At 45.8% G+C, this 26,884-nt stretch overlaps 1 protein-coding gene across 2 annotated transcripts in view; it reads right to left on the bottom strand.

The window, feature by feature from the left end:
- The window catches only part of VSTM2B (V-set and transmembrane domain containing 2B), a 36,724-nt gene extending 10,312 nt beyond the window's left edge, over positions 1–26,412 (bottom strand). Inside the window, exons 1-5 of one of the 2 annotated variants that reach the window (XM_081015564.1) lie at positions 26,390–26,412; positions 24,647–25,502; positions 23,438–23,622; positions 16,076–16,105; positions 10,832–11,309 (exon numbers count right to left, since the gene is read on the bottom strand). In XM_081015564.1, the coding sequence (XP_080871690.1) occupies positions 10,832–11,309; positions 16,076–16,105; positions 23,438–23,622; positions 24,647–24,719 (766 nt within the window). In that variant the 5' untranslated portion in view covers positions 24,720–25,502; positions 26,390–26,412. Of the gene's footprint in view, positions 1–10,831; positions 11,310–16,075; positions 16,106–23,437; positions 23,623–24,646; positions 25,503–26,052; positions 26,275–26,389 lie in introns of those variants that run through there. The other variant, XM_081015563.1, reaches the window with a different exon arrangement.
- Between the last annotated feature and the right edge of the window lie 472 nt (positions 26,413–26,884).

Raw genomic sequence — 26,884 nt, 5'->3', positions numbered from 1 at the left:
ATTATATATCTGTAAGTCATCCCACACACATCTGGATTAGAGGAAAGACCTGCCCCATCAGATAATGACAAACCCTAAAGGCGTAAATGTTATTCTATTACTGCAAACACCCCACAAAAGGAGCCTTATAACTTAATTTGTTTCTATTGTAAACTGTTAGGAGACCCCCTATGCCACGTACAGAACTACTCTTTGATTGCTGTACAGATTGCTATAGCAATCTGTGATAGGAATAGGAGTCTCCTAACAATTCTCAGAACCCATAACAAACTACAGTTCCCTGGATTCTTTGGGAGACGCCATGGCTGTTTAAAGTGACAAATTACTGCTTTAAATGTAGGCCATTCTCAAGGTAGGGACGCGGGTGGCACCGTGGGTTAAACCACAGAGCCTAGGACTTGCGGATCAGAAGGTCGGTGGTTCGAATCCCCACGATGGGGTGAGCTCCTGTTGCTCGGTCCCTGCTCCTGCCAACCTAGCAGTTTGAAAGCACGTCAAAGTGCAAGTAGATAAATAGGTGGGAAGGTAAATGGCGTTTCTGTGCGCTGCTCTGGTTCGCCAGAAGCGGCTTAGTCATGCTGGCCACATGACCCGGAAGCTGTACGCCGGCTCCCTCGGCCAATAAAGTGAGATGAGCACCGCAACCCCAGAGTCGGCCACGACTGGACCTAATGGTCAGGGGTCCCTTTACCTTTACCTTATTCTCAAGGTGCCTCTGTGGAAATAGGCAGGAAGAATTCAAGTAAGACTCTGGCTACCTCCAGGCTTTTGCAAGGGGGAAGTCAAGTGCAGATTAGAAATCTAGGTTTGGATAATTAAAGTGGATCTGCTGCCCTGATGCAACAAATCCATGGTTTTTTTGGTTTGTTTTTGTTTTTAAATGGTACCTTTGTGATTAGGAAAATGAACTGAAAAGGATGGGATGAATGGATCACCATACAAACAAATCTTGATGAATTCACGACGAATGCTCATTGTCATATAATCTCTCCCAGGGCCAGATTAAAACCTTTAGAGGCCCTAAACCCTGAAAAGATAATGGTGCCCCTCCATACATAATTCTAAATAAAAACAACATGAAATTATAAAATGGAAAGTTTTTTTTTTTAAATGTGACAAATCTACTATTCATGCTGAAATCAAAACAGCTTCTTTCTAGTTTTCTGATGGCAAAATTCTTGAAAAGTTCATTGAAGCTGACTCGACAAAGCAGGCCCGCTTCCAGACACGGTGGAGAAAGTGAATCAAATCTGTCCTTACATGTTGTTATCTGAGGATCTTTTCATTTCAGCCAAGAAAAAGAGTGATCTGCGGAGCATTTAGTAATAATCAACATTAGAAGAATGATGACTACTTTGATGATTTGTTTAAAAAAACAAATGTCAAATTCTTTTTCTTTTTTAATTAAAAAATTTCCTCAATTCTAGTTGGGTGTTCCTGTTTTGCTGGTGGCTTAAACACATGCTTAGCCTACCTATTCGGTAATCCAGCACTGACCTCTGCACAAACAAATCAGGACTGAAACAGACTGAATCAGGACTGAAAAGACTGAATAGAGTCTAACCTCTCTGTAAGCTTGGAGGAGCCCTAAACTACAACCTTTGCAGGTTTCATGTAGCACCCAGGGTTGCTGGAAAGATGAAATGTACAAAGGCCAATCCCCTATTTTGGGAAAGATAAAATCCAGCTCTCATGCAGATCCACCTCCATCTTTAAGAGGCAGATATTCTGTGTACCTGTGAATAATCTCCTGTGTACCTTTGGGGACTCCTCTTTTTGCATTCCTGTCTGTACATCAGCCATCTGAGAACAATGTTCCAGGCATGCATCAGATGAAATGAGCTCTAATCTAGGAAAACAGCCACCACAATAAATCTACTAGTCCTTAAGGTGCTTGGAGACTCTTTTTTTATTTTTTTTAAAAGAGTGTGTGTTCATAGCAGGGACTCCACATTCTAGGCATGTCTGAACCCTCATTTTAAGAATTAAGCACTGCCACATATAGCTCTCAACCATCACAAACCTTCCTAATGAGGAAGTTCAACCACCTATCTGTTTCCTCTGGTGGACTCTAAGGACATTTTTCATACTCTAGGAATTAATCAACATCCCATTACAAAGAAACAACAACCCCTTGTTCCCTCGCTTGACCTCACCACAATTCAAGGGAGTCCTTAATAAGCCTGGCCTTAAAAAACCTCTAGTGATGCATGTTTAATAAGAAGTTCCTTTTGCATGTTTCTTGCCTAGTGACATTTAAGAACCCTATCTTGATTTCAATTATGGCAAATATCCTTTGTGGTATTTAATATACCTAGGATAAGTAGACTAGCTGCTGGACCCAGATCTCTTCTACATCAGGAAACAATGCTGTAGCCCTTAGTTGTTAAAATGGGCAAACAGTGCACACCCTCCAATATTTCTCTGATGAAAAGAAGAATGTCCTATATCATCATCATCATCATCATCATCATCATCATCATATTTATACCCCACCTATCTGACTGGGCTGCCCCAGTCACTCTGGATGGCTCCCAACATATATAAAAACATAATAAAACATTAAACGTCAAAAAACTTCCCTATACAAGGCTGCCTTCAGATGTCTTCTAAAGGCTGTATAGTTACTTAACTCCTTAGTTTGGGAGTTGCATAACTCTATTCCCACCAGCATTTCTCCAATGAAAATAGGGACATCCTAAGGAAAAGTGGGATATTCCAGGATCAAATCAGACACAGGGACGGCTTCTGTAAATCCAGAACTGTCCCTGGAAAATAGGGACACCTGGAGGGTCTGTTAGTGAAGTGGCAGTATGTACCAGGGGTAGCCAATGTGGTATTTCTCTCAGATACTGCTGGACTACAACTCCCATCATCCTTGACCATTTGTCATGTTGGCTGGGACTGATGGGAATTGGAGTCTAGCAACCACACAGGTGCCTCCTATTATAGGAAGCTGCATAGGAAGCTGCCTTATATTGAGCCAGACCATTGGCTCGTCTAGTTCAGTACTGTTGGACTACAACACTAATCATCCCTGATCATTCACATGCTGGTTCAGCCTGATAGTAGCTGTAGGGCATCAGGTTCCACATCCAAAGTCTATTGACTAGGATAATTGGGGAAGGACAATATTAGCAACATGGGAAGTTGCCTTACACCAGGCCCAAATATTTTCCCCGGCCATCTCACAGCCCTAGCCATATCAATAATTATAATGTATTATCAATTTTAATCCCATGCTTTGTTACCCTTAGGATGGTATACACAGCTATTAACAGTTGTCCTGTGAGCTTCCATAACAATATTTCCCTCTAATTCTTGTGTTGCTTTGCAAATTTTGTATTTTGTAAAGGTCTTTGGCTATGCACAATTAACTTGAGTGACTAGAGCCCACTGTTATCTGCTTCGAATGGCAGCAGCTCGTTAAGAGTCTCAAGTTCCCATCACTTTCTACCTGATCCTTTTAAGACTGGCGATGTCAGAGATAGGGATGGAGAAGAAATTCAGTACACATGCAAAGCCAAATCACACTCTCAGTATGCAAACTGAAACACAGCAGTGCTTTGAAACTGGCATTTATCCAAATTTTGCAATTCAGTTGTCCAACCAATGTTCAGAAAAAACACATATTATGGGAAAGTGTGCGTACCGATTGAAGATATTAGTGAAAATAACATGCAAGAGAACATTGTATTAGGAACAACGGCTTGAAAAGATGTGTTCATGAGTCCAAACTGCATCTAAAAATGTATTTACTAGGAGACATTCTCACTAAAATGCTGATGGATTTTAATGAGGATTTTATAAAAGAAAAACCTTCCGATCGCTGCAAAAAGACGGAGATCTGAATTTCAGATTGGAAAAAGGAGAAGCAGAGTCAACCACAATTGTCAGGTCCTTCCATCCCAAAATAAACTCGGATGCATATATATATATGTGTATATATATATATATATATATATGAAAAACATTATCTTAGGCAAATGCATTAAAACATTTAATGAGTTTAGTTTTGAGCATCTATTTCTTGTACAGCTGCTTTTAAACACATTATTCACAGAGCGTCTGCCAAAAACACACATTTTATTAACCTCAGGATCAGAAAGGTTAAATCAAACAAATGCAGAGGTGCTATTAATGCTTCAGTAATTAGGCAAGGATACAAAATGTACCGCAAACATCTGCTAGTACATCACAAAACTGAAGACCTCCTGGAAACTCCCTTCACCCTCCAATACAGAGACTTCCACTAGGCACAGAGGCCTAGTGAAAAAGAAATGCCCCCCCGGCTCCTGCAGCTATGTAATGATGGTGCCAGGTGAGCCTCCCTGGGGGCAGCAGTCCACAAACATGTCCATGATGCAATAATAGTGCATTCGTGGTACACTTATAATGAACCATCCACTCCTCATTCCACCTTTTCCAGATGCCAAAACTTGACGTACCCCTTTGCGCTGCCTTCCCAGGCTAAGCAAGGCACTGGGCTTTGGAAAGGAGGCACAAGGCTCTGGCAGGGTCCTAAAGCCCTCCCACCCCCTTCCCAAAGCTAAGGAAGCATTAACTAGGCTTTGGGAAGGAGGTTGGAGGGCTCTAGGACCCTGTCAGAGCCCTCATGCCTCCTTCCCAAAGCCCAGTGGGGTGGGGTGTCAAATGTTGCTGAGGGCCACCAGAAAAGGTCTCAAGGGCCACCTGTGGACTGCCCTGGGATAGACTGTTGACGGGGACAGACCTGACATCAGCACATAAATCCGGTGCTTAAGAGCTTGCACCAGCACTCTCCCATTGTTTGCTTATGTGCTTCTTCCATTCACATGCCTTCATTTTACCATAACAGAACTCAGGGAAGGCGCCATGTTTTTCCTGGCCCAGGAGTCCTCAGAGCCTCAGAAGGCCTCTTCTTTGCAAAGAACCTCCTGGAAGAGGCTTTGCTCTTAGAGTTTAGTTACCCCTCTGCATCACTGGATACTCCTCTGTTTTAGAGTCCCAGCCGGGGGAAATGAGGGATATAAATAAACAAATAATTTTCCTGTCAGCTCTTTCCCCTCCCTCCTTCATTCCCTCCCTCCCTCTGGCCTCCCGCTTTTTACTCTTTCACTTTTGCTCTTTCCCTCCTGCACTTTTCCCTTTGAGGTATTGCTTCGCTGTCTGTCTCTTCTGCCTCCTCCTCCTCCACCTCCCCTCACCTGCCTCTCTTTCCTTGTCCTCTCAGTGTCACTCCTCTTTCAATCCTGTTTTCCCCTCCTTCTCCTCCTGCTTCATGCTGAGGACTGAAACGGACTCTTCCTGGATGTTGCCTTTTCATATTGCTCTGGAACACTTTCAGCACCCTCCTGATGCCTGTTGGGATCCCCTCATAATAGGACTTCCCTAGAAGATGCCCCATGAAGGCACTGACCAGACCCAGACCTGCAAAGCTGTGTCTTCAGAACACATTCTGGGACTGGCTCCACCCATCATACACCTTCTCACTTTGCACTGAATTCTCTTGTGATCTAAGATTGCCTCTCCGTTAACTGGCTGCAACATTTCCTGCCCAATCATCAGTGCAGGAGGCTTCAAATGGTTTGTTAACACGGTGTTCCCTGTTCACGAACATGTCCAACCACCAGAGATATAGAGCAGATAGAAAAGATAAGGCCAGATTATCAGGGGCAGGGGATCTTTGCCCTAACAGACATATCTGACATGCTCTTTTAGCTGCAAATGTTTATGCCCATCTGTTAGCATGGCTTTGTGCCCATTACAATCTGATCTGGCTGTTTCATTAGGGCATATGCACTTCACAACCCACAGGCGGTCTACGCAAGGCTGTGCAGGAAGCTTGATTTTTCTCTTTGATAGTCGGAAGGCTCAGGCCCCATCTGCACTGTAAATTCAAAGCAGGATCATACTGCCTCTCCCCATATGAACCAACCCAGACCGTGCCATCGTCATCTGAGGCCATTCTTCATGTGCCTCCTTCGCAAGAGTTTTGGGGTTTGGCAACTCGGGAACGGGCCTTTTCTGTGGTGGCTCCCTGCTTGTGGAACGCTCTCCCCAGGGAGGCTCACCTGGTGCCTTCGTTACATCTCTTTAGGCACCGGATAAAAACATTCCTCTTCTCCCAGGCCTTGGACTAAACCAACCATCTATGGCATTTTAAATGGTGGGGTTTTGTTCACTCTTTGTGTTTGTTATTATGTTATGCATTTTCATGTTTTTATATTGTAAACCACCCTGAGATCCTCAGGATGAAGGGTGGTATAGACATCTTAAAAATAAAAGCAGTAACGGCTTCCTCCCAAATAATCATGGGAGCTGTGGTTTGTTAAGGGTGCTGAAGGTCGGTACGCACAGTGGTGGCTAGTAACAATTTACTTGGGAGGGATGCAATTTTTTCATCACAAGAGGTTCTGCCCAACACTTATTTAGAAAAGTATGCCATTACACACAAAGAGAGTGCCCTTGTCTCCTCGTCTCTACCCCGCTATCAGTTAATGTCTACACTTCTATGGACAGGGAAAGAGCTTCCATGTAAGAGGACCCAAGTATGATTTTCATACAAGATTTTCATACAAGATTTACTCCATTCCTCTTATTTAAAAAATAAGCCATACCACACAATGTAATTTTCTGAATTCATGCATTGTTTACACCTGCTCATCCCTTGTGCAAAAACTAAACACAAAATAACCTTTTAAAGGAAGAAAAGTTGCTTCCAGTTGCGTGCAGGAATGTAGATTCCTGCATCTGCCTCTCAGCCACTGCTTACCCATGGTGAGCATAGAGAACATGGGCTGTATCCAACTAACCTTTACTCAGAGTATACCTATTAAAATTAAAGGTCATAAGTTTGTTTTGTTCATTACTTGCAATAGATCTCTTCAGAGCATGGCTGACACTGGATACATGCTTTCATCTCCTAAAGGCACCTCTAGATGGAACAGTTTTCAACCATAAATTTCCATATTTGATGCATGCAAGCTGCACTAAATACCAGCTCTGACTCTAGCAGGATGAGTGCAGGCAGCACAGACCAAAAGAGGCACCAACTCAGTTTTACTCAAAAGTAGACCCATTAAAATACATGGACAACATGGACTTAGTGAACAGCAATTGAGAGTCAAACGACTGGGTGAACAGGAATGTCTTTGCCTGGCACCTAAAAGTTGTTAATGATGGCCTTTACCAAGCGCAACCAAGCACATTTCTCTTTGAAGAGCATTCCACAATTGGGGAGTCACCACTAAAAAGGTCTGTTCTCATATTACTACCCTCTGCAGCTCCCTTGGAGGGGGCAAATGGAGAAGGGGCTCAGATGATGAATGCAGGATCTAGGTGGGTTCATGCAGGGAAAGGTGGTCCCTAACTTACTGGGGCCCTGAGCGACATGAGGCTTTATAGGTCAAAACTAGCACTAGGAATTGACCACCACTATTTCCAACACTTAAGCAAAATGCTTAAGGGAAGCTCCCCTCTAAAGCATGAAGTTAACAACCTTCATGGAGTCCGCTTCCCCAGTGGGTGATTTTCCTCCTTGCTTCCTGGAAGGAGAGGTTTTTCTCATTGTATCAAGCAGACACAGTTACTCTACTTCTAGGATCTATGCCACATTGATAGGAACCAGAGGGCAAAAAAGTACCACATACTCCTTCACAGCTCTCTCTGGAGTCAGCTCATCTATCATAAACACCAACACGAACCAGTCTTGATACAGACAGAAATGACCTCTTGCTCTACATATTTGTGTGTAGAGGGGAAATGGTGGCCGAGGCATGAATAAAGCCCAGCAAAAATTTGTTGTGACAGTTTATGACAACATACAGCTGTAACCCTCTGAGCATAGCATGCCAGATCTGTCTCTGTTAAACATAGTGTGACCAGTACTGAACTCTGCTAAGCACTGAAATTAATGCAGTAAGAAATGTGATGTTGACTTAGAATGTACTCTCTTTCATCTTGCTGGAAGTTTTTTTCCTGGGATGTTTGTTTTGGACGTCTAGTACTCTTAATCGGGGGGGGGGGGAGCATGGTGCCATCCATATATTATTGGACTCCCATCAGCCCCAGTAAACATGGGCAATGGTCAGAGATGATGGGAGTTGTAGTCCAACAACATCTGGGGGACACTCTGCTCTACACTATACATCATATTATCGTTCAGAGTTTAAAAACATAACAAAGTCATTTCTGGATCAGGCCAGTAGTCCATTTCGCCCAACATCCACAATGGATGTTTATGGAAAGCACACAAGCAGGACCTGAGTGCAACAACAATTTTCTCTCCAAAGTGGAGAAAAGTGTTGGAAAATGGAGGCAGTGTTCTATTGTTCTAATGTCACAACCTTCCAATGTCCAAGAATTTCTTACAACAGCACTTTTTAGGAAAGTTCAGCATTATTGTTACCACTTCACAGATGAAACCAAGGCTTGAAAAGGAATGGCTATGAGCGTTCATAATGGAGGATTTTCTAGTTCAGAGCACACATACTTTTACCCTCCAAAATGCTCTTCTATCAGCTCCAGTTGGCATGACCTGTGGTCGGGGAAAAGGCTGCAACTCAGGGGCAGAGCATCATCAGGTCAGTGACCCACCTATTCCAACATCCTGTTCTCACTTGAGCTGGTGCCAGTGGGAGACCAGCAAGCAGGATTCAAGCACAAGAGCACCCTCCCATCCCGTGGTTTTCAGCAATCAGTATTCAGAAGCCTTGTTGCCTCCAACTGTGGAAGCAGCGCATACCAACCATGGCAAGTAGCCATCAATAGTTTTCTCCTCCTCCATGAATTTGACTAATCCTCTCTGAAAGCCATCTAAGTTGGTGGCTATCACTGCCTCCCGTGGGAGAGAATTCCATGGTTTAACCATGTGCTGTGTGAAGATGCTTCCTTTTATCTTTTCTGAATTCCAATGTTCAACTTCATTGGACAGAAGTCCATGCATTCTAGCATCATGAGTGGAGAGGGGACTTTTCTTCATCCCCTTTCTCTATTTCTCTCATTTTATAAACTTCTGTCATGCTCCTCTAAACTAAAAAGTCCCAAAATGCATGCCACCCCCTTGAGGGGTCAATGGTCTGACTCATAAGGATAAGGAAGCTTCCTATGTTCTAGGTATTATAGGAGCTGTAGTTCAACAACATCTGGAGACCACCAGGTTGAGGAAGAATATGCTCTCATGCGGCAGACCAATAAACAAGGGATAGGTGATAGTTTGATCTTCAGAAGCACATGTATCTTCTCTTTTGTTGATATGTACAGAGCTTGTTTACTATCTGCTCTAAGCACCCACTTCCCCATGCCTGCTACCTTTCCCACAAGCAAACAGTCTTGTGGAATTGCTATCAAGTTCTTACATTCTCAAATACACCTGGAAATAAGCTTCTTTGAAATCAACAGGCCCTGCTGCCAAGGGAGTCAGTTCCAGCACGGGTGTCGCAACAAAATAAAACATCACAGAAAGAGTCAAGGCGGCCTCAGCAAGATCCCTATTACAAACATTTTCCCAGTGCTAATTTTTGCAGCGGGACAGAACTCTTTAAAACTGTCACCGAAGGCTTGTGTGAGAAAACATTTTTGCTTCCGCCAAATGGCAATTGACAATAGTGTACTTTACAGGACTGAAAACAATTCACATAAATTATCCCTATAATCATTATAATAACATTGTAAGATAGTATAAACCTATTATCCCCATCATGTAGACTGAATGGCACCCAGCGAGGCAAAAATTGCATGGAGCCCACATTTTCAGTGGTGTATTATAACCACTTTCTGGTACTGAGCAGTAAAAAAATAGTTCCTATGAAAAGGTGTGAGCTTTTCAACTGCACAATTCAGAGCACAAATCATTCTGAGAATCATTAAGCACTATTTGACAGTGGAACGGACTCCCTCAGAAGGTGGTGGACTCTTCTTCATTGGGTTTTTTTAGAAAGAGGTTTGATGGCCATCCATCAGGGGTTCTTTAGCTATTATACCTGCATTGCAGGGAGGTGGACTAGATTACCCTTGGGACCCCTTCCAACTCTACTTTTCTACAATTCTGTGAGAAGTTGCTCATAAATATATCTGAACTCTTACAAAAATATTAAATGGTGGTGGTGTGGTGGGGGAATTAAATAAAAAAACAAACCAGAGAATACTAAATAAGCCTGAGCAAAACTGAATCTGTTCGGGAAATGGCAATTTTCTATTTGTTAAGTTATTTTCTTCCTACATGAGACTCAATTCTCAGAAATGTTACACAAACCAAGAAATGTTGCAGATCTAAGTAGTAAAGAGTTAATCTATATCTATCTATCTATCTATCTATCTATCTATCTATCTATTTCCTTCCGCTGTTGGAGAGTGATTAAATTCAACTGAGCCACGAAAATGAGATTTTAAAAACTCAGAAAAAATTATTAAGTCCCAACAGAAGAATTCTCATTCTGTGTGTACATTTTGTTATCTTTTCGCTCATGTAAAACTTCTGACAATTTCGCCCGACATAGTCGGGAAATATTTTCTCAAGGAAGAAGAGGTGAACAAGGATTTGGCGTTTCTCCTCCAAACACGCCATATGCTTTTGTTAAAAGGATTAGGAGGAACGAGCTGGGAAAGGAGACCCAAAGCGGACTCCAAACTGGCACTCGGCTTCTCCCAAGCAGAAAAGGGAGCCCAATATTTCCATTTCCCGGGAGATGCTGCTACATACACCCAGCCGTGCCCCTCCGGCTCACTTTTTGGCAAGGCCTCGACATGGTCCACATTCGCCGGCAGCCAGATACGGTCTTCCAGCCGCGCCGCGGGAAGATCCCTGCGCTTCTCGCCGCGCCCCGTCGGGTGTCGCTGCGCCTCCACCTACCTGATCCGTGCTGCTGGCGAAGGATGGTGGCTTTGCCCGGCGGAGGCGAGGCCGACGACGCTGCTGCTGCTGCCGCCGCCACGATAGTCGTGGTGCTGGAGTTGGAGGAGGAAGAGGACGACGACGAGGAAGCCGCGGCGGGGATGGAGGCTGCTGACGAGGAGGAGGAAGAGGAGGCTGCTGCCTCGCCCTGCGCCGGCAGGAGACGCTTGTCCCCCAGGCGCGGCTCGGCCGTGGCTCGCCCGGGCGGGCTACTCCTGCGCGGGCCGCTGCTCTGGATGTGCGAGACCGCCTCGGCCGCCTGCACGTCGGGCGGGGAGAAGCGCGCCAGGACGCGCAGCTGCGCCTGGGCCTTGTGCTCCTGAGTGTCCTCGTCGCCGTAGTCCGACACGCGGCACTCGTACACGCCCTCGTCCTGTCGCCGCACACCGGAGAGCCGCAGCCGGTGGGAGATGTCGTTGCCCTGGACGCGCACCGTCTGCAAAGAGAGCGAGAGAGAGCGAGAGAGAGAGAGACGCCTTAGCCGTCCAGCAGGACTGGTTTCCCGGGATGAGGAAGGAGCTTGGGGTCTGTTCCAGCGCACAGCTCGAAAAGGACCCGCGATGTATATAAGGCGCTTGCCTCCCACTTGTCCGCCCCCTCCACTTGCTGGACTCCTGCCATGAACATATTTTTCTTTTGGAGATCTGAACATATGGGAGACAACTCGCCCCTCTAGAAATATCCTATATGCCTTCTGTATCCCCCCTCATTCCCCACCCCGTGCCACCACTGTACAGTCAAGATCGAAGCTGCAAACTTTCCTGGGTGTAAAGTTTGTAAGGAGGTGTGCAAAGGATTGCCCTGTTAGGTGCAAACAAGCAACGCTGTATAATTTTAATAAAATACCCTCCTCGTCATAGAGGTGTGCTCACGTGAACCCTCAACCCCTTGCCACCCACAGCTTACGGCTATATGGCGAACAAGCAACTGTGGGCACACACCAGACCTTCTCTTATGCAATGAGCTCACATACTAGATTTCCAGCTATGACTGATTTACATGCACACTATGTTTCTAAATACACGTATGCAGAACTGCCTAGAGCTTGTAGCCACTGGGAGTTTGGGGAAACTATCCCTCCCTGGTATTTCAACCTCCCCCCGCCAAAATAATTCCTAAGTAAGTGTGTGTATGTTTGCAGCCTTAATACTGCAATTCTGACACATATTTTTTATTTATTAGATTTATATACTGCCCTTCATCAAAAGATCTCAGGGTGGTCCACAAGGTAAAATCAGGAACAAAGTCCCTCCTGCACAAAGAAGCTATCTTCAGTAACTACAGATGGGCTTTGTATTGTACAACATCGAGTGCCATAGTGTTTACATGTTTCATGTTTACATAGTGTCTGCCAATGGTACACTAGGTGGCTGTGCAGGATGTGGTCAATATGCACGCTGAAGATAAACCAGTCTCTGGTCACACTGTATGGACAAACACACACTTGAAGCTGCTTTGCACGTAGGAGGTACAGTACCAGCGGGGAATTAATCTGAACCCGAGTCTGATTATGTGCATACATGTTTTTCTTGCATGTGCAAGAAGTCTCAAAGATGCCCATGTTTCTCAGGAAAATGCCAGAAACAAACCATGTGATTACTTTTAGTTGGTTGGCTATTATAAAATTGTATATCGCAAATGATGATTTGCAGGGGAAGGGCAGGTATAGAGCACCTTGTATATCTAGCCCAGCATTGCCTAGTCTAGCAGGCAGTGGCCGTTCAGGGTCTAAGGCAGAAGTCATTCCTTTCACCTTTCCCCACAATCCTTTTTTTAAAAAACCTCAATAACTGGAGATGCCAGGGGATTGAACTTGAGATCTTCTGTATGCAAAGCAGCTGTTCTACCACTGAGCTATGATACCTCCCATGAAATGCAAGTGTCTCATGAAATCATCATCAGCATCACCAGCTCCTCCTCTATTTTGAACCCTTCCCATCTCAATGATCTGTCAGAATGGCTTGTGGAGGGCTGGCGACTTCTAGTTCTGGACCTCTGGCTGGAAGCAATTTCCTATCCATGGGCTACAGCTACCACTGTCCCTGCCAACTGGCAAGAGCAGATGGGAAATGGAGCCCAGCAACATCTGGAGGTCTACAGCTCCCTTGTCCCTTCTGTAGAAAAAACACACACAATAGTTTGCTCTGAAATCCAGGTTTCTCATCTGCATTCTGAAATAAATATCTGCTTCATCTCCTCCTATTCCTCTGTTTTTGAAACAAGATGTATGTTTTCGGGACCCACTGTATTTTTTGTGATTGCATCCCCCCCCATAACTGCAATACCACCACCAATAAGTTATTGTGAAAAGCACAATAAAACTCTGTAAATCTGGCTTCAAGCACATTGGCTGTAAGCAGAAAAAAAGTCTACCTCCAACTCCCTGGAGACAAAATATTGAAACTGGCCACAAAAGCACTCTAGTTGATTCTAATGCCCCATTAAGATACATAGGGAAGAAGTTGAAGGTAATCAGATTACAAGCAAAAGGGTGCTTTGTAGGTTAAACCGGAGGTCAGTTTGGAGCCTCAGCTAACCAGTCCTCAAACCTAGAAATACAGAATTTACATTGTAATGCATTAAATGAGAGTGTCCCTGAGCATGTGCAGAGCATCTTTCGTCACAGGTCCTCACACCTGAGGGATCATGGATCTGGACTTGCAGGGGACATGAGGCAGCTCCTCAAGGAACTTAAATCCTGCTCCCTCCCTTTGTCAAAAATAGACAATGTATGGACAGCATGCCTGACACAGTGTTAGAGGGACAACTCCTTGCAAAGACGCTCTGTGGAATTAAACAACAACAAAAAAGCCTTTTTGATGCTGCTCTTTCCCTCTGTCTTAAAAATTCAATTTGTCTTCCTCCCCAAAATCAAATATTCCACTGCTGCAAGTCATTGCTTTTGGCCATTTCTATCCGCCCCCTGTACCAAGGAATACTTCCAAGCATGGGGTCACTCATCCGAAATCAAATGCTGGCCACTAATTCCATCTCCTCCTTCCCTTAATTAAATGCATTTCTCCGTTGCAGTCAACAGCTAGCCACTAATCCTCCTTGCTCCCCCCTCTGCTTCCAGCAATAATGCATTTAAAATGTATCATCTGTCCAAAAGCAACCTCACTGTGCTGGCTCTCTCTAATCCTGCCCTCGTACTCTTGCAGAAACAAGCGCAGCCAACAGCATCCAGCCATTCATGCTTCATCTCTGATTCCCCAAAACAAATGCAGACCTTCATACCCCTCACCTGATAATAATAACAACGGAAAACAGCTTCTGCATTTAATCCTCTGCAAAGCACACAAAATCCTGGTCAGAGAAAGGGGAGAGAGAAAAAAGATGCACCAGGTCCCTCAAAGTTGAACGCAGCCATGTTGCCATGAGTGAGTCCAAATCATCTTCCAAAAATAGATGCACTGGGACTAATATATTTTCCCCTTTCCCTCCCGTTTCCCCGTCTGAAATGCAGCCCGCAACATCTGCCTCTGAAATTCTGTCTCCAAACACTTTATCAATTTCCCTCTCCTCTGATCTTGTCCATATTTAGACATGCATGTTCTCTCTCTCTCTCTCTCTCTCTCTCTCTCTCTCTCTCTCTCTCTCACACACACACACACACACACACACACTCCTATTGTTCTGTTTTCTATATTTTAATTATTCCTTTTTTGTCACCAGAAATAATAGTAGGATTGCCAACATGCCTGTTATCATCAGGGATGCCTGAGCTTGACCCTTATTTAAATAAAGCTCAGCTCCAAAGTGCTTCATCAAAGAAACCCCAAAGATTCTGTTTCCTATTGATCTACGTTCCACACACCAGCAAACAGATTGTAGAGAAACCAATTACAGGTGGGTGCTCCAGATCTAAGGCAACCTCCCATTTGCAATAAACAAATTTCATAGAGGCAGGCCAGGATGGCTTTGCCTCCAAAGCTTAAGATGCAATCAGTCCAAATAATCTAAAAACAAAAAACAATGTAGCAGGTGGGAAAGTGTGTGCGTCACCTCATTTGGGTAGGGGTGAAACAACTTCTGCAAGATGTCACAATGTGTGATGTATGAAGATAGAAAACTTAATTTTGGTCTCTTGTGCCAATTTAACAGTCACAACTTCTGATGAATTCTGGGAACTGTAGCTTGGTGATGGGGCAGGACATAATCTATTAATGACTCCCCCTTCCACAGACCCTGGGTTCTTTGGGATGGGGGAAGTAAGAATATTGACTACAGTGCAGATATATACTTGGAATTAAGTTCTGAGTACATATTTAGGCAAAGGAAGTGGCAAAGCTCCTAGACCAGTGATTCTTGAAGGGTATATGAAGCATGCCACACTGATGTGGCAGGAGAGGATGGCAAATATGGAAGGAAGTTTCAAGGCAAACATTTCAGTGTAGTGTAATGTAGTATAATGGTTTTTCTCTCCAGAATATGGGTAGATATATTTTCAAGGTGAGAGAAAGAGCATCGAATGATACTGAGGACAATCCTAGTTGTGTTTTCCAATACATCTCTTATCAATTAAACAGGTTGGTGTGGCACCGGCAAATTTTCATTCTGAAAGTGTGGCCCAGAGAAAAAAGTTTGAGAGCCACTGTCCTAGAATGTGACACTGCAGTCGGGGGATTTATATGTTTGCAAGTTCTGCCATGAGAAAAGCTCCCTTATTGCATTCCTTTCATGGAAAGGGATATAGCTCAGTGGTAGAACATCTGTCCTCCCTGTTGATGTCCCAGGTTCAGTCCTTGGCATCTCCACATAGGGCTGGGGATATTCCCTACCATAATCCAGTGCAGTGGGGGGGACAGACCTGTGGCCCTTCAGATGTTGTTGGACCACAACTCCCATCATTTTTTTAAACATGGGTGGTGCTGGCTGGGAATGATGGGCATTGTAGTCCAAATAGGGTCACAGGTTTCCCCATCCCTGCTCTGGAGGGTTGACATGACGTGGGCAAGGAGGACATCCAAGGATTTGGCTGCATACCACGACGAATCAAGGCCCCATCTTTGTGAGGTCTCATGCGCAGCCCCTCTCCAAGGACTCAGGAACAGGAGGGCTCCTCCAATCCCTGCTCCCTGAGATTCTTTAAGCTGGAATTGACAGGGACTTGTTTTTCCTATGTGCTCAGGCTGTGCCTACTCCTACCCCTATTCCAGCTAGATGCCTACAGAAAAGCAGAATGTACTGAGACACACTTACACTGATCTTTGTTGCATCCTTATTTGTTACCTGAAAAAGAAAAGAGGGAGAAATTAAACAGGGAGAACGGATGCATCAGAACAATATTTCTCTCGCACCATTCTCCCTCCCCCTCCCCACCTCACATGCACCCATTAAGCAGACAGTTCTCTTCCTCAAACAGGGTTAATGGCAGACCACCTTTCCTGGATTGGGGATACACTCAATTGCTTCTTAACTTACTGCGTATGTGGTTTGGGTGAAAGACAATCGGGTTGACTGGGTGGTAGTAAAACAGTTCTCACATTTTGCTATTTGATAACAGCATTTGAGGGCAGGGATGGCCACAAGTTGGTTAACTGACATATATCACAAGCAGCTGCAGTTCCAAAGGCAACCTTGTAACGCGGAATAGCAATGGCAGAAGCAAGAAAGGGAACTTGGTGAACTGGCCTGGGGTAGTGGGTTTTGATCCATTGTATTTCCACACAAGTCTTTCTTGTCACTTATTATCCATTATTATCCATTATCCTGACCTTCAAATGCATGGTAAAGGTATCTGACAATGTCATATTAACAGTCTTAATCAAATCTACTCAGAAGTAAGTCCTATTCCTACGGGAGTGGGGTTAGGATTGATATTAAAATAAGCAGCGACTTATAAAAGCAACATCAAAATAAAACCTCAATTGATGTTAAAAAGCTAAAAAGGCATAGGAATTTTTTTTTAAGTCTTTGCCTGGCACTGGAGAGGCATCAGAGTGGGTGCTAGGTGAGGTTTTCTGGGGAAGACATTTCAAAGCCACCACTGAAAAGTCCATCTCCTGGCAGCTGCCCACTACACTACTGATGGTAGGGGAACATGGAGAGATGTTCTGATCAGGGCAGATTGCCATGCTGAGAAAATCACCTTGTCAAGCCTAGCTCTACAACAGGGGATCATAGAATGCTGTAGCTGATGGATTACAAGAACCCAATATGGTAGCATATTGAATCACAGAATTGTAGAGTTGGAAGGGACCCAAAGAGTCATCTCATCCAATCTCCTGCAAGAGAAGAATCACAGCTAAAGAAACCCTGACAGATGGCCATCCAACCTCTGCTTAAAAACCTCCACTAAAGAAGAGTTCACCACTTTCAGAGGTCATCGGTTCAACTGTTGAGCAGCTCATACCATCAGGAAGTTCTTCCTAATGTTTAGTCGGAATCTCATTTCTTGTAGCTTGAATCTACTGGTTTGGGTCCTACCCTCTGGAGCAGCAGAAAACAAGCTTGCTCCATCTTCCACATGGTATTTGAAGAAATAGGTTTTTAACATGGCGTCTAGAGTGCAGTTTGCAAACAGCTCTGCCATTGTTAGAAACAGGATACTTCAGCTGGGCCTCTTCATTTACCCCATCCATTTAAGGCTCTTTTATGCTACTTTAACAGTTGTGGCTCCCTGCAAAGGATCCTAAGAAGTGACGTTTGTTAAGGGTGCTGGGAATTGCAGCTCTGTGAGGGGTTTTCTAACAACTTTCAGTGCCCTTAATGAACCACAGCCCCCAGGATTCCTTGGAGGAAGCCATGGCAGTTTAAAGTGGTATGATGTTGCTTTAAACTTATGGTGCAATATGGATCAATGCTGCAGGTAAAAAAAGCTATTGGACATCTCAGGCTCAACGGTTGACCAAGGAGGCCCTTAGCAGTGGTGCCCGTTGGCATTGACCCACAACAGGACCTTCTCAGTGGTGGTTCCCTGTTTCTGGAATGCCCTGCCTGGTGAGGTGTATCTGTCTCTCCCATTATTAACTTTCAGGAGGAATTTACAAACATAACTGTTTTCACCCAGGCATTTGATGGCAAAAAGATGCTGTTCACGGCGACCTTAGAATTACTAGCTGTGAAAGTATATTATTATTTTAGAATGTTTTTCGATGTTTCAATTTGCTTTTAGAGGGGTTTTTTTTAACATGTTTGAAACATGTTTTTGTTTTTATTGTTTTTTAGCGGATGTGTTTGGTGCCCTGGGCTCCTTGGAGCGGAAGAGCAGGATATAATGATGGTGGTGATAGTTAAATTGAAGATGGGACCAGCAATCCAAGCAGTCCTTTCCCCATGTTGTTGTGGTTTTTTTAGGAGAAGAAAATGAGATGGGGTGGATGGAGCCCTGTCTCAGATCTCCCACGTATTGTCCACTTTGTCTTTGACTTTTGTTATGAGGCTAAAGGCAACATGTAAACCTCATCTATATGTTTTCCTCTCCGTTGCCACCCCAGCCAATATCGCTGGGCGAGTGCATGTTTTGCAACTCCATTTGAGCAGAGCTGGCATGCTATACATTCAAAAGAAGCAGATTTTCAGCAATAGCTTTGTGACCTGGAAAGGACACTCTAACAAGAAACACTGTTTTACAGCTCCTGCCTCTGGTTCTATCATTACATCTATTTCCGATGTTCCAGTGGTGAGTGCTGTTCTTTTTGTGCCTAAAATAGCACCATCCAAGCACAAGAGGGAGGCTTCAGAAGACTTGAGGAAACCCTTCCAGAAATGAAAATACCTTCAGGGCAGTGGGGACACCAAACATGAGACAAAACCCTTAGTGTCCCTTCCAACTCGGCCATTCTATGCGTCTGTGAAACATGGTCACTGGCCATGAAATGCTGGTTGACTTATTGGTGCTGGTGCTGGTGAATTGTGTGCATTTCTGTGGAACTGAGTGCCTGGAATCTTGATTGACAGGGCTCTCCACTGCAACATTTCATTGCAGGTCGCCTTGATCACATGTAAAAGCCAATAATCTGCCAGACTTTGCTGTGACAAAGGAACAGAACCCTGGGCGGAGCTATGCAGATGGCTACATGGGGCTTCACAAATGAGAACAGGCTTGGTTATCAGCGGCTCCAGCTAGGTTTCATAGGAAATGGTTGCAATTTGGGATGCAGCTGGAAGGAGGCTGCATGTCTTCCTTATGCAAGTCACTGGGAGCAGCGCAACACCCTCCCTAAAAAGGTAAGAAGACCCTGCTGAAAGAGGCCATTGGCCCATCTAATTCAGCATCCTGGCCTTGCTGTGGCCAACCAAATGCCTGTGGAAAACCTGGAAGCAGGACCTGAGCGTAAGAGCTCTAACCCCTTCTGTGGCCTCCAGCAACTGTTATTCAGAAAGGTTACTGCCTACTGTGTCTAGTAGCCACAGACAGCTCTCCTCCTTGAATGTGTCCAATCTTCTTTCAAAGCCATTCAAGCTGGTGGCCATCACTGCCTCTTGTGGAAGTGAGTTCCATAGTTCAACTATCCACTGAGTGAAGGAGGAGGAGGAGGAAAGCTTTCCTATCCACTTTCTCCATGCGTTGTAGTGGGGGTAAGGCATGCTCTGCACCCCTACAGTGGATGCCTTGCCCTTTGCCAACAGGATCAACATGCGGGAGAGCAATTTGTCTCCATTCAGAGAGCCACCTTATGCCCTTCCCTGCTGTATACAAGCCTTCTCGCCAATTGAGTGTGCACTCATAACCTATGGGTATTTTTGCTAGTACCAATTCACCAGCTGAAGCCCCAGTAAGTGGGCTGCACAGTTTTAGCCGATGTCGGTCTGGGCTTTAGCAATGGGACACCCCCCTACCCAGGTTCTCTTCTACATTTTAATTATTACGAGCCAGAGCAAAGATAAATCATTCTGCCGCAGAGTTATCCCGCAGCTTCTCCAGGGGGGGTGGACATATGCACAGGTCACATCCCACCGGAGGAGGATTGGAAGAAGAAAGAAAAAAGCTAACAACTATGAATCATCGGCAGAGAAAAAGTTCCCTGTGCCAAACAACCCACCTCCTAGATTTGTTTACTTGGCTGGTGGATAGAGGGAAATGGAATGCTCACTTGACAGCAGTGGAGCAGTGAGTCTGTGATGAGAATAAGGCAGTGGAAGCTGGTCCATTGGGGGAAATGAGGAACAGCACCACCAACCTTAGCCTGTCCTCTGCCTGCTGCCTGGCTGCTTGCTTACATCGAGTCCAGGAGGTGGCCCTGCCCACCAGCGTCCTCCTTCCTAAGTCTCATTGAGGTGGAAGGATGGGGACAAAACCAGAATTAGTCAGCTTTCCCTGTCATTGGCTCTGGTGCCACCTACTGTTGAGCTCCCTGCTTTCTGCCCCACCAGTCCAGATGGGCACCAAGCGCCGCTGGAATAAGGGGCGTTTCACACATGTTGTGGAAACAAAATTGGATGCCCTCAACAGAGAGCCATAGCTAAACCTGTATTTTTTCACAAGTGAACCTAGATAATGCACCTATTCTGCAAGCATGTGAGTCATATTCATGCATTACACTTGCATCATCTTAGATGTACACCCCCCCCCAAAAAAAAATTGGTATACCATAACAATCATTCACCAGTGTTTCAGCAGAATCCTGTCTGTTCATATTTAATTGTTTGGTGTGATCTGTTTATCTCGCCATTAAGTAAAGCAGGTTATGGATTTAGCAGTGACTGGCAAATCTTATATGCATCTGATTACCAAAGAAAAAACGGCAAATCAGTAGTAATTCTGTTACTAGCTCTACTCTTACTAGAATGAATAATAATAATAATTTTCCAAGGACTGCAACATTTAATCAATAACTGTTAAATTTCTTGAGGGGTAACTTAGACTGCAGTCCTATGCACAATTACATGGGAAAGCAATACAAATTCCTTCTCAGCAGAGATTCATGAATTTTGCCATAAAAAGTGGTGCCTTAATCAACCAGGTCCCTACTTAATTTTTTACAGATGGCAAGGGCTACCTTAAAAGAGGCATTCCCTCCTGTGTATGAGAGGAGGATGCATCTTCTAAGATAAAGTTGTCTGCAAGGAAAGTCGTACATCACTTGAAAACAAAGCAAGCCCCCTTTCTCCTTCAGAACAATTGCTTTTCTCCTGATATGCAAATTTAACAAATTAATTCCCATGCAATTAATGAACTGAAATTAACATAATCAGGCCCCAGTCCTATTAAATTAATTGCATAGTCTTGGAGTAGCTTACCTAGTCATCCTCACATTTTGTCCTCTCAACCAACCTGTGAGGCAGATCTCCTCACATCTCCCATCACCCCTGCCCATTGGCCATGCTGGCTGGGGCTGATGGGAGGGGTAGTGCAAAAGATCTGGAGGGCACTAGGTTGGGGAAGTCAGCTGTACAGCAAGACTGAGATTTAGCAGCTTGCCCAAGGAGAACTTCACATCTGAGACAGTCTTCCCAGTCCATGTCTAGTTCACCACAATCACTCAATTGAACTCTGCATTTTCTGATGCAGATCAGCCTCCTACCTCTTAACTCTTGAGTGTTCATCAGGGGATAGCTCAGTCAGTAGAGCATGAGACTCTTAATCTGAGGGTTGGAGCTCCATGTTGGGCAAAAGTTTCCTGCATTGTTGGACCATCATGGGCCCTTCCTATGATTATGATCAGTGGTTGCAGGGAGACCAACAGTAGGTGGCGCCAGAGCCAATGACAGGCAGAACCAACTAATTCCAGCTTTGTTCCCACCCTCCCTGCCTGCCTTCAGGTCCTTCCAGGGCAACACTGAAACAAGGGCGACCGTCAGTGCCACCTACTGGAACCTTTGTGCAAGTAAGAAGGCAGACAGATGAGAACCAGCTGAAGGCAATGTCCCATGGAACAACCTTCACTGGTGTCTATATAAGCAGGGAGAGAGGGAAGGTCAAAGGTGGCACAAAGGGTGGAAGGATAGCTGGTAAGCAGAGGCACAGTGGCACAGCAGCACCCAGGCCACATTGCGATATTTTAAGTATTTACTTATAGCATTGATATCCCACCTTTCCTGTGAGGTGCTCAAAGCGGTGTCCCCCCCCATCCCATTTTTATCCTCACAACAACCTTGTGAGGTTGGCTACATCTGTGATCGAGTGACAGGCTCAAGGTCACCCAGGGAGCTTCATGGCAGAGTAGGGATTTGAACCCTGGTCTTGCAGGTCCTAGTCTGACACTCTAACCACTACACTGCACTGGCTTATAGTCCAAGAATATAGTCCAAGTCTAAGCCAAGAATGAAAGGGAAGTTCACCAACAATTACCATTCACAACAACCCATTTTAATAATAATAATAATAATAATAATAATAATAATAATAATAATTCTACCCATATCCTTCCCCACCTTTCATCAAGGGCAGATTTACAACTTGATTCAGTGGGCCTCAGATAGCGCTGATTTGGGGACTTATAAACATTCACCCCCTGGAGGTAGCTTGCATTTTGTGTGTCCGTTTCCCTGTGCCGAGAGAGTCCTTGTCATTTAATCTTAACTGTACGTCATAAATACCCTACAGCAACATTTGTCATGTTGCAGATAACTACTGTAATTATCACCAGCCCAGGAAACATGCTCAAGCTCCCCAGCTGTTCCCCACCTGCTCTGAACCAAAAATGCTCTGCTCCTTTCTGCTGTCAGTCCATCTCGCCTCCCATGCAGACAACCAGTTGATGTCCTCACGGGCTGATTCTTGCTTTTGAGTTCCGACTTCCTATGTGGCTGCTATGATGCATCATCATCAAAATGCAAAGGTTGTGGCTCACCCTGCAACCATTTTTTTAATATATATATATAAACCGATGAACCTAGGGGTGCTGCATTGGAAATGCACCACTGAAGGCCTGTTCACACATGCACGTACACCTCTTGACTCCTTGTCACTGGAGAACTCGCAGCAGAGTGGCTGGATGTGCTGAAGAATCCTGCACCCTGGATGTGTGGCAACATGTGAGCTCCACAAATGAGCTTTGATCGTTGGTCATCGCTCACATAGGCTCGCCACCGCTTGAAGGGGAAGGCCTGTAGCTCAGTGATGGAAATTTTGATTTGCAAGCAGAAGGTCTGAGGTTTGATCCCTGGCATCTACAGTTTAGGGCTGTGGAGGAACCCTGCAGAGCTGCTGCCCATCAGTGTAGACAGTACACTGCTTGATGAAACAATGGTTTCACTCTGTAAAAGGCAGCATCCTATCTCCCTATGTCCCCTTGATTCTGAAGCCACCAAGTCCCATCTGTGTACCAGCCATGGATCCTTCACATTCCTGAAAGTCCCTGCAAGTGCCCCCTCTGTGGCAAATGTTACACCCCCTAGTGGACTGCATTCCTCACTTATTTGTCTGAATCCACTCTGTTACGTGCCACAGAGATGGAGATAAGCAGAAGCAACCCCAGAAATACCGCTTTCTTGATGCGTGTTGCTGGACTGCCTTTCTTTCTTTCTTTCTTTCTTTCTTTCTTTCTTTCTTTCTTTCTTTCTTTCTTTCTTTGGTATTGGGTTTCTGTTCCTACCTCTCGTGGTCTGTATCAAACCTTGCTAATTAATGGTCTATGCATGGGTGGATATATATCTCTATTTGTGAGGATTTATTACCTTGGTTCTGCTGCCGGGGCCACTGATGGCTAATTCGTGAGCAAGCTCTCGTGCTGGTTCCTTAAGATACCACCATTGGATTTCCAAGGAGTAAGAGGTGGATCCGCTGGCCCGGAAAGCACAAGGCATCTCAATATCATCCCCCTCTCTAACAGTCACATCTTTAGGAACTTCTGTAAATGTAGCTGGAGACCAAAAATAAAAAAGGGGGGAGAAGGATAGGGTGGCAAACAGGGAGAGATGGAAAAAGACACAACAGAGCTGTTCTGCTAAGAGTCCAAAATTCACAGCAAAACGTTGCAGAAGGAGGGGCTTTTATCGGCTTTCCTGAACTAGCCAACATGCCATGGATGCCGCCCATGCTACATGGAACTGAAGGGTGGCAGGGACCGGGAGGAGGGAACCCAGAGGTCATGTTGTTGAGTCCCTCTACCCCCTGAAGTGCCCGGAAATGGACTCATCTGTAAGACCCCAATTATGGTGTATCACAAAGGGCGAGGTTTTCCACCCATCTTTGCTTGTTGACAAGGGATGGCCGCCATGCCCCCCACCCCCACCCTCTGGCACCCCCTGGTGATCACTGCAGTCTGGGCACCCATCCATATCAGACAAGTGTCAGAGGAGAGAATGTAAAAGTTTGCCGGATAAATTCCCCCCCCCCCCAGCAAAAACAAAAGCCTGCAGGGAGACACATTTCCCCACCCTCTCCACTTTCTAGGGACCACCACATTTCAAAGGCTGTGTGTCTGGGACATGGTGGTACCCACCCCCTACTGTTTTCACCCCCCCTTTTGCTCTGGGTTCTCCTCTGCAGCAAGAGTGCAGGCATCCCTCAGTCCTGCAGCCCGGGCTGTGTTCTCTTGCCTGCACCCTTTTCTCTTCAGTATCATTCCCCAGATCCCTGCATTTCCAACGGCATGAGCTCACTTGCCTCTTTCTGATACAAGCAACCCACAAACCACTCAAACAGTGCAGCATCTATCTATCTCTCTCTCACACAAAAATATATAACGGTGCACATATCAATTTGCCTGGCTTCCAGACATCAGATCAGTTATGCATCTATAGCCAGCTGTCTGCACAGATTATGGAAACAGAAGTGAAAGGCAGTTAAAATACAGACACTTGCTGCAGACTGAGAACCAGATCCTTGATTTTGCTACCAAAATTAAAGCAAGCGCGGGGTGGGGGGAGAAGTTTGGGACTTACCCTGGACCATGAAGAGCAAGGGGGCATTGAGCATCAGGTAACAAAGGGAGCCTAGCAGCCCTCGATTTTCCATCTCATATATGTGGACTTTGGAGTACAGGGCAAAGCGAGGGGATCGGAGGGGGTGGTCAAAACAACCAGGCTAAGAGATCTTCACATCCCATGGCAGTGCCAAGGCATTGGAGAGCCTGGTCCAGCAATAGGATCAATACGAAGAGGAATACTTTAAAAAATGAAATGAAATAAATAGCCACCGAGCTCGATTTCTTTCCTCCCCCACTTCTCTCTTCTCTCTGTTCTCTCTCTTTGGAAGCACATATAAAATCCACAGCCAGTTGGTCCAAGGGAGAAAAAAAATTGCTGTCGTGACGTTGGAAGAAATTGATCCTGAGAAGCCAAAGCGTAAATCTGCCGGTTTGATTGTAATTATTAATTCCCACCAGCCAGAAGCCTCTTCTTCTTCCTCCTCCTCCTCCTCTAACAACTCTGCGGCAACCACAATTCAACTTCCTTGGTCTGAACGGGGTTTTCTGGATTCCCCAAACGAGGAAGCAATCCCAGGTTTCCTGCCCAGACCCATCTGGGCTCTCCTCTTCCAAGGGAGAGTGAAGAAGCCGAGAGAGCGATTCCCAGTCTCCCCCCCGCGCTCTTCCAGTCGTTATTTCCAAGGGATTTCCCTCCCTCCTTCCTTCTTCCTGACACAGCGAGGAGGAAGAGCTTCCTTCTCCTCCCTTGTGGTGGTGTGTAGGGTCCAAATCAGGCGCAGGATTCGAAGGGTTGGATCCTTCTCTTATTTTTTTTAACCCCCTCTCAAATCAAGATGCTTTGCTCAACCTATAAGAGGAAATTTCACCATCTGACGTTCCGGCGTGGAGGCAGCGGTGGGAGAGAGCCCAGTCCAGGAGACGGAGGGAGGGAGGGACCGAGAGAGAGACAGAGAGAGAGAGGAAAAATTAAGTTGTGTTTCCCTGAGATCAAATGGTTGGATTTTAAAGCTGCACACACGCAGACAGGCAGAGGACGGAGCAAGTCACCCAAGCAGAGGAGGCACGTTGTCAATTGCTATCTGCTTTGAAGGCGTTTGTTTGCGCGTCTGGGAGAGGAAGAACGCCTTCTATGACAGACTTAAGTCCCCCAAAGTGCAATTCCCCTCGTTCATCGCGACCGATATTTCCCAAACTGGGGGACTGGGGCGGAGGGAGAGAAGGGGATGGCAGAGCGAGAGCGAGAGAGACAGAGAATGGGTGGCAGAAAGAGAGAGAGAGAGAGAGAGAGAGAGAGAAGGGGGTGGCAGAGATAGGGTGGAGGGAGGGAGGGAGGGAGGGAGAAAGCCGCCTCCACATCGTTTCCCGAAACTAGTTCCCTTCCCATCGAGTTTTTCTTCTTCTTAAGGGAAATTTACTCACATCCTACACAGACAGACAGAGGCTGGCGCCGTCTCCAGCTGGTCCCCACTTCCCCGCAAACGCGCAGCTGGGCTTCCAAGTGCCCAGGAAGTGAGACGCTGCTGTCCCCGAGCCAAGAGCTGGATTCGAATCCCACACACACACACACACACACACACACTCGCACACGCACCGCGTTTAACATTCCGGCGGCGTCCACAGGGCGTGGAAACAGTCTTTCTCTCTCGCCCCCTTCCCTCCCAGCCGCAAAACGATTCTGACTGCGCGCACACACACAGCCCACTCGGAAGCCACCACAGCCCCCGGTCTGGAAGTCTCACTTTTCCAAATCTCTTACCTTGGTTCTTCTCTCCAGCCTTTCTGAGGTTGGGAAATCATCCGAGGAGAGGAGAAGGAGGAGGAGGAGGAGGAGGAGGAGGAGGAGGAGGAGGAGGAGGAGGAGGAAGAAGAAGAAGAAGAAGAAGAAGAAGAAGAAGAAGAAGAAGAAGAAGAAGAAGAAGAAGACCGGCGCTGGTCGAAAAGGAGGAGAGGCGTTCGGATTTAAAAGGAAATAAAATCTAGGGAGATTATGAGCTCCCTCCCTTAAAAAAAGCAACACGCCAGCCAGAGTCCTTAGAGAGAAAAATGGGGGGGGGGGGAGAGGCGTCCCTTGCAAATAGACAGTGATGGGGGGGGAAGCCCCCTCCCGGCTAAAAGTCCGCAATGGAGACCATGAAGAAGTGATGTCGAAAGGGAGGGGCGCGAGAGAGCGATGGGGCGCGCGGGAGCCGGCAGGTGCCTGGACTGGATGCAGGGGCAGATGTGGTGGCGGGGGAGGGGACCAGAGGGGGAG

The sequence above is a fragment of the Podarcis pityusensis genome (assembly GCF_964106645.2).
Source record: "Podarcis pityusensis genome assembly, chromosome: 8".
Taxonomy (NCBI): domain Eukaryota; kingdom Metazoa; phylum Chordata; class Lepidosauria; order Squamata; family Lacertidae; genus Podarcis; species Podarcis pityusensis.
Note: the sequence above shows the minus strand (reverse complement) of the source record. Positions and strands in the feature narration are given on the sequence as shown.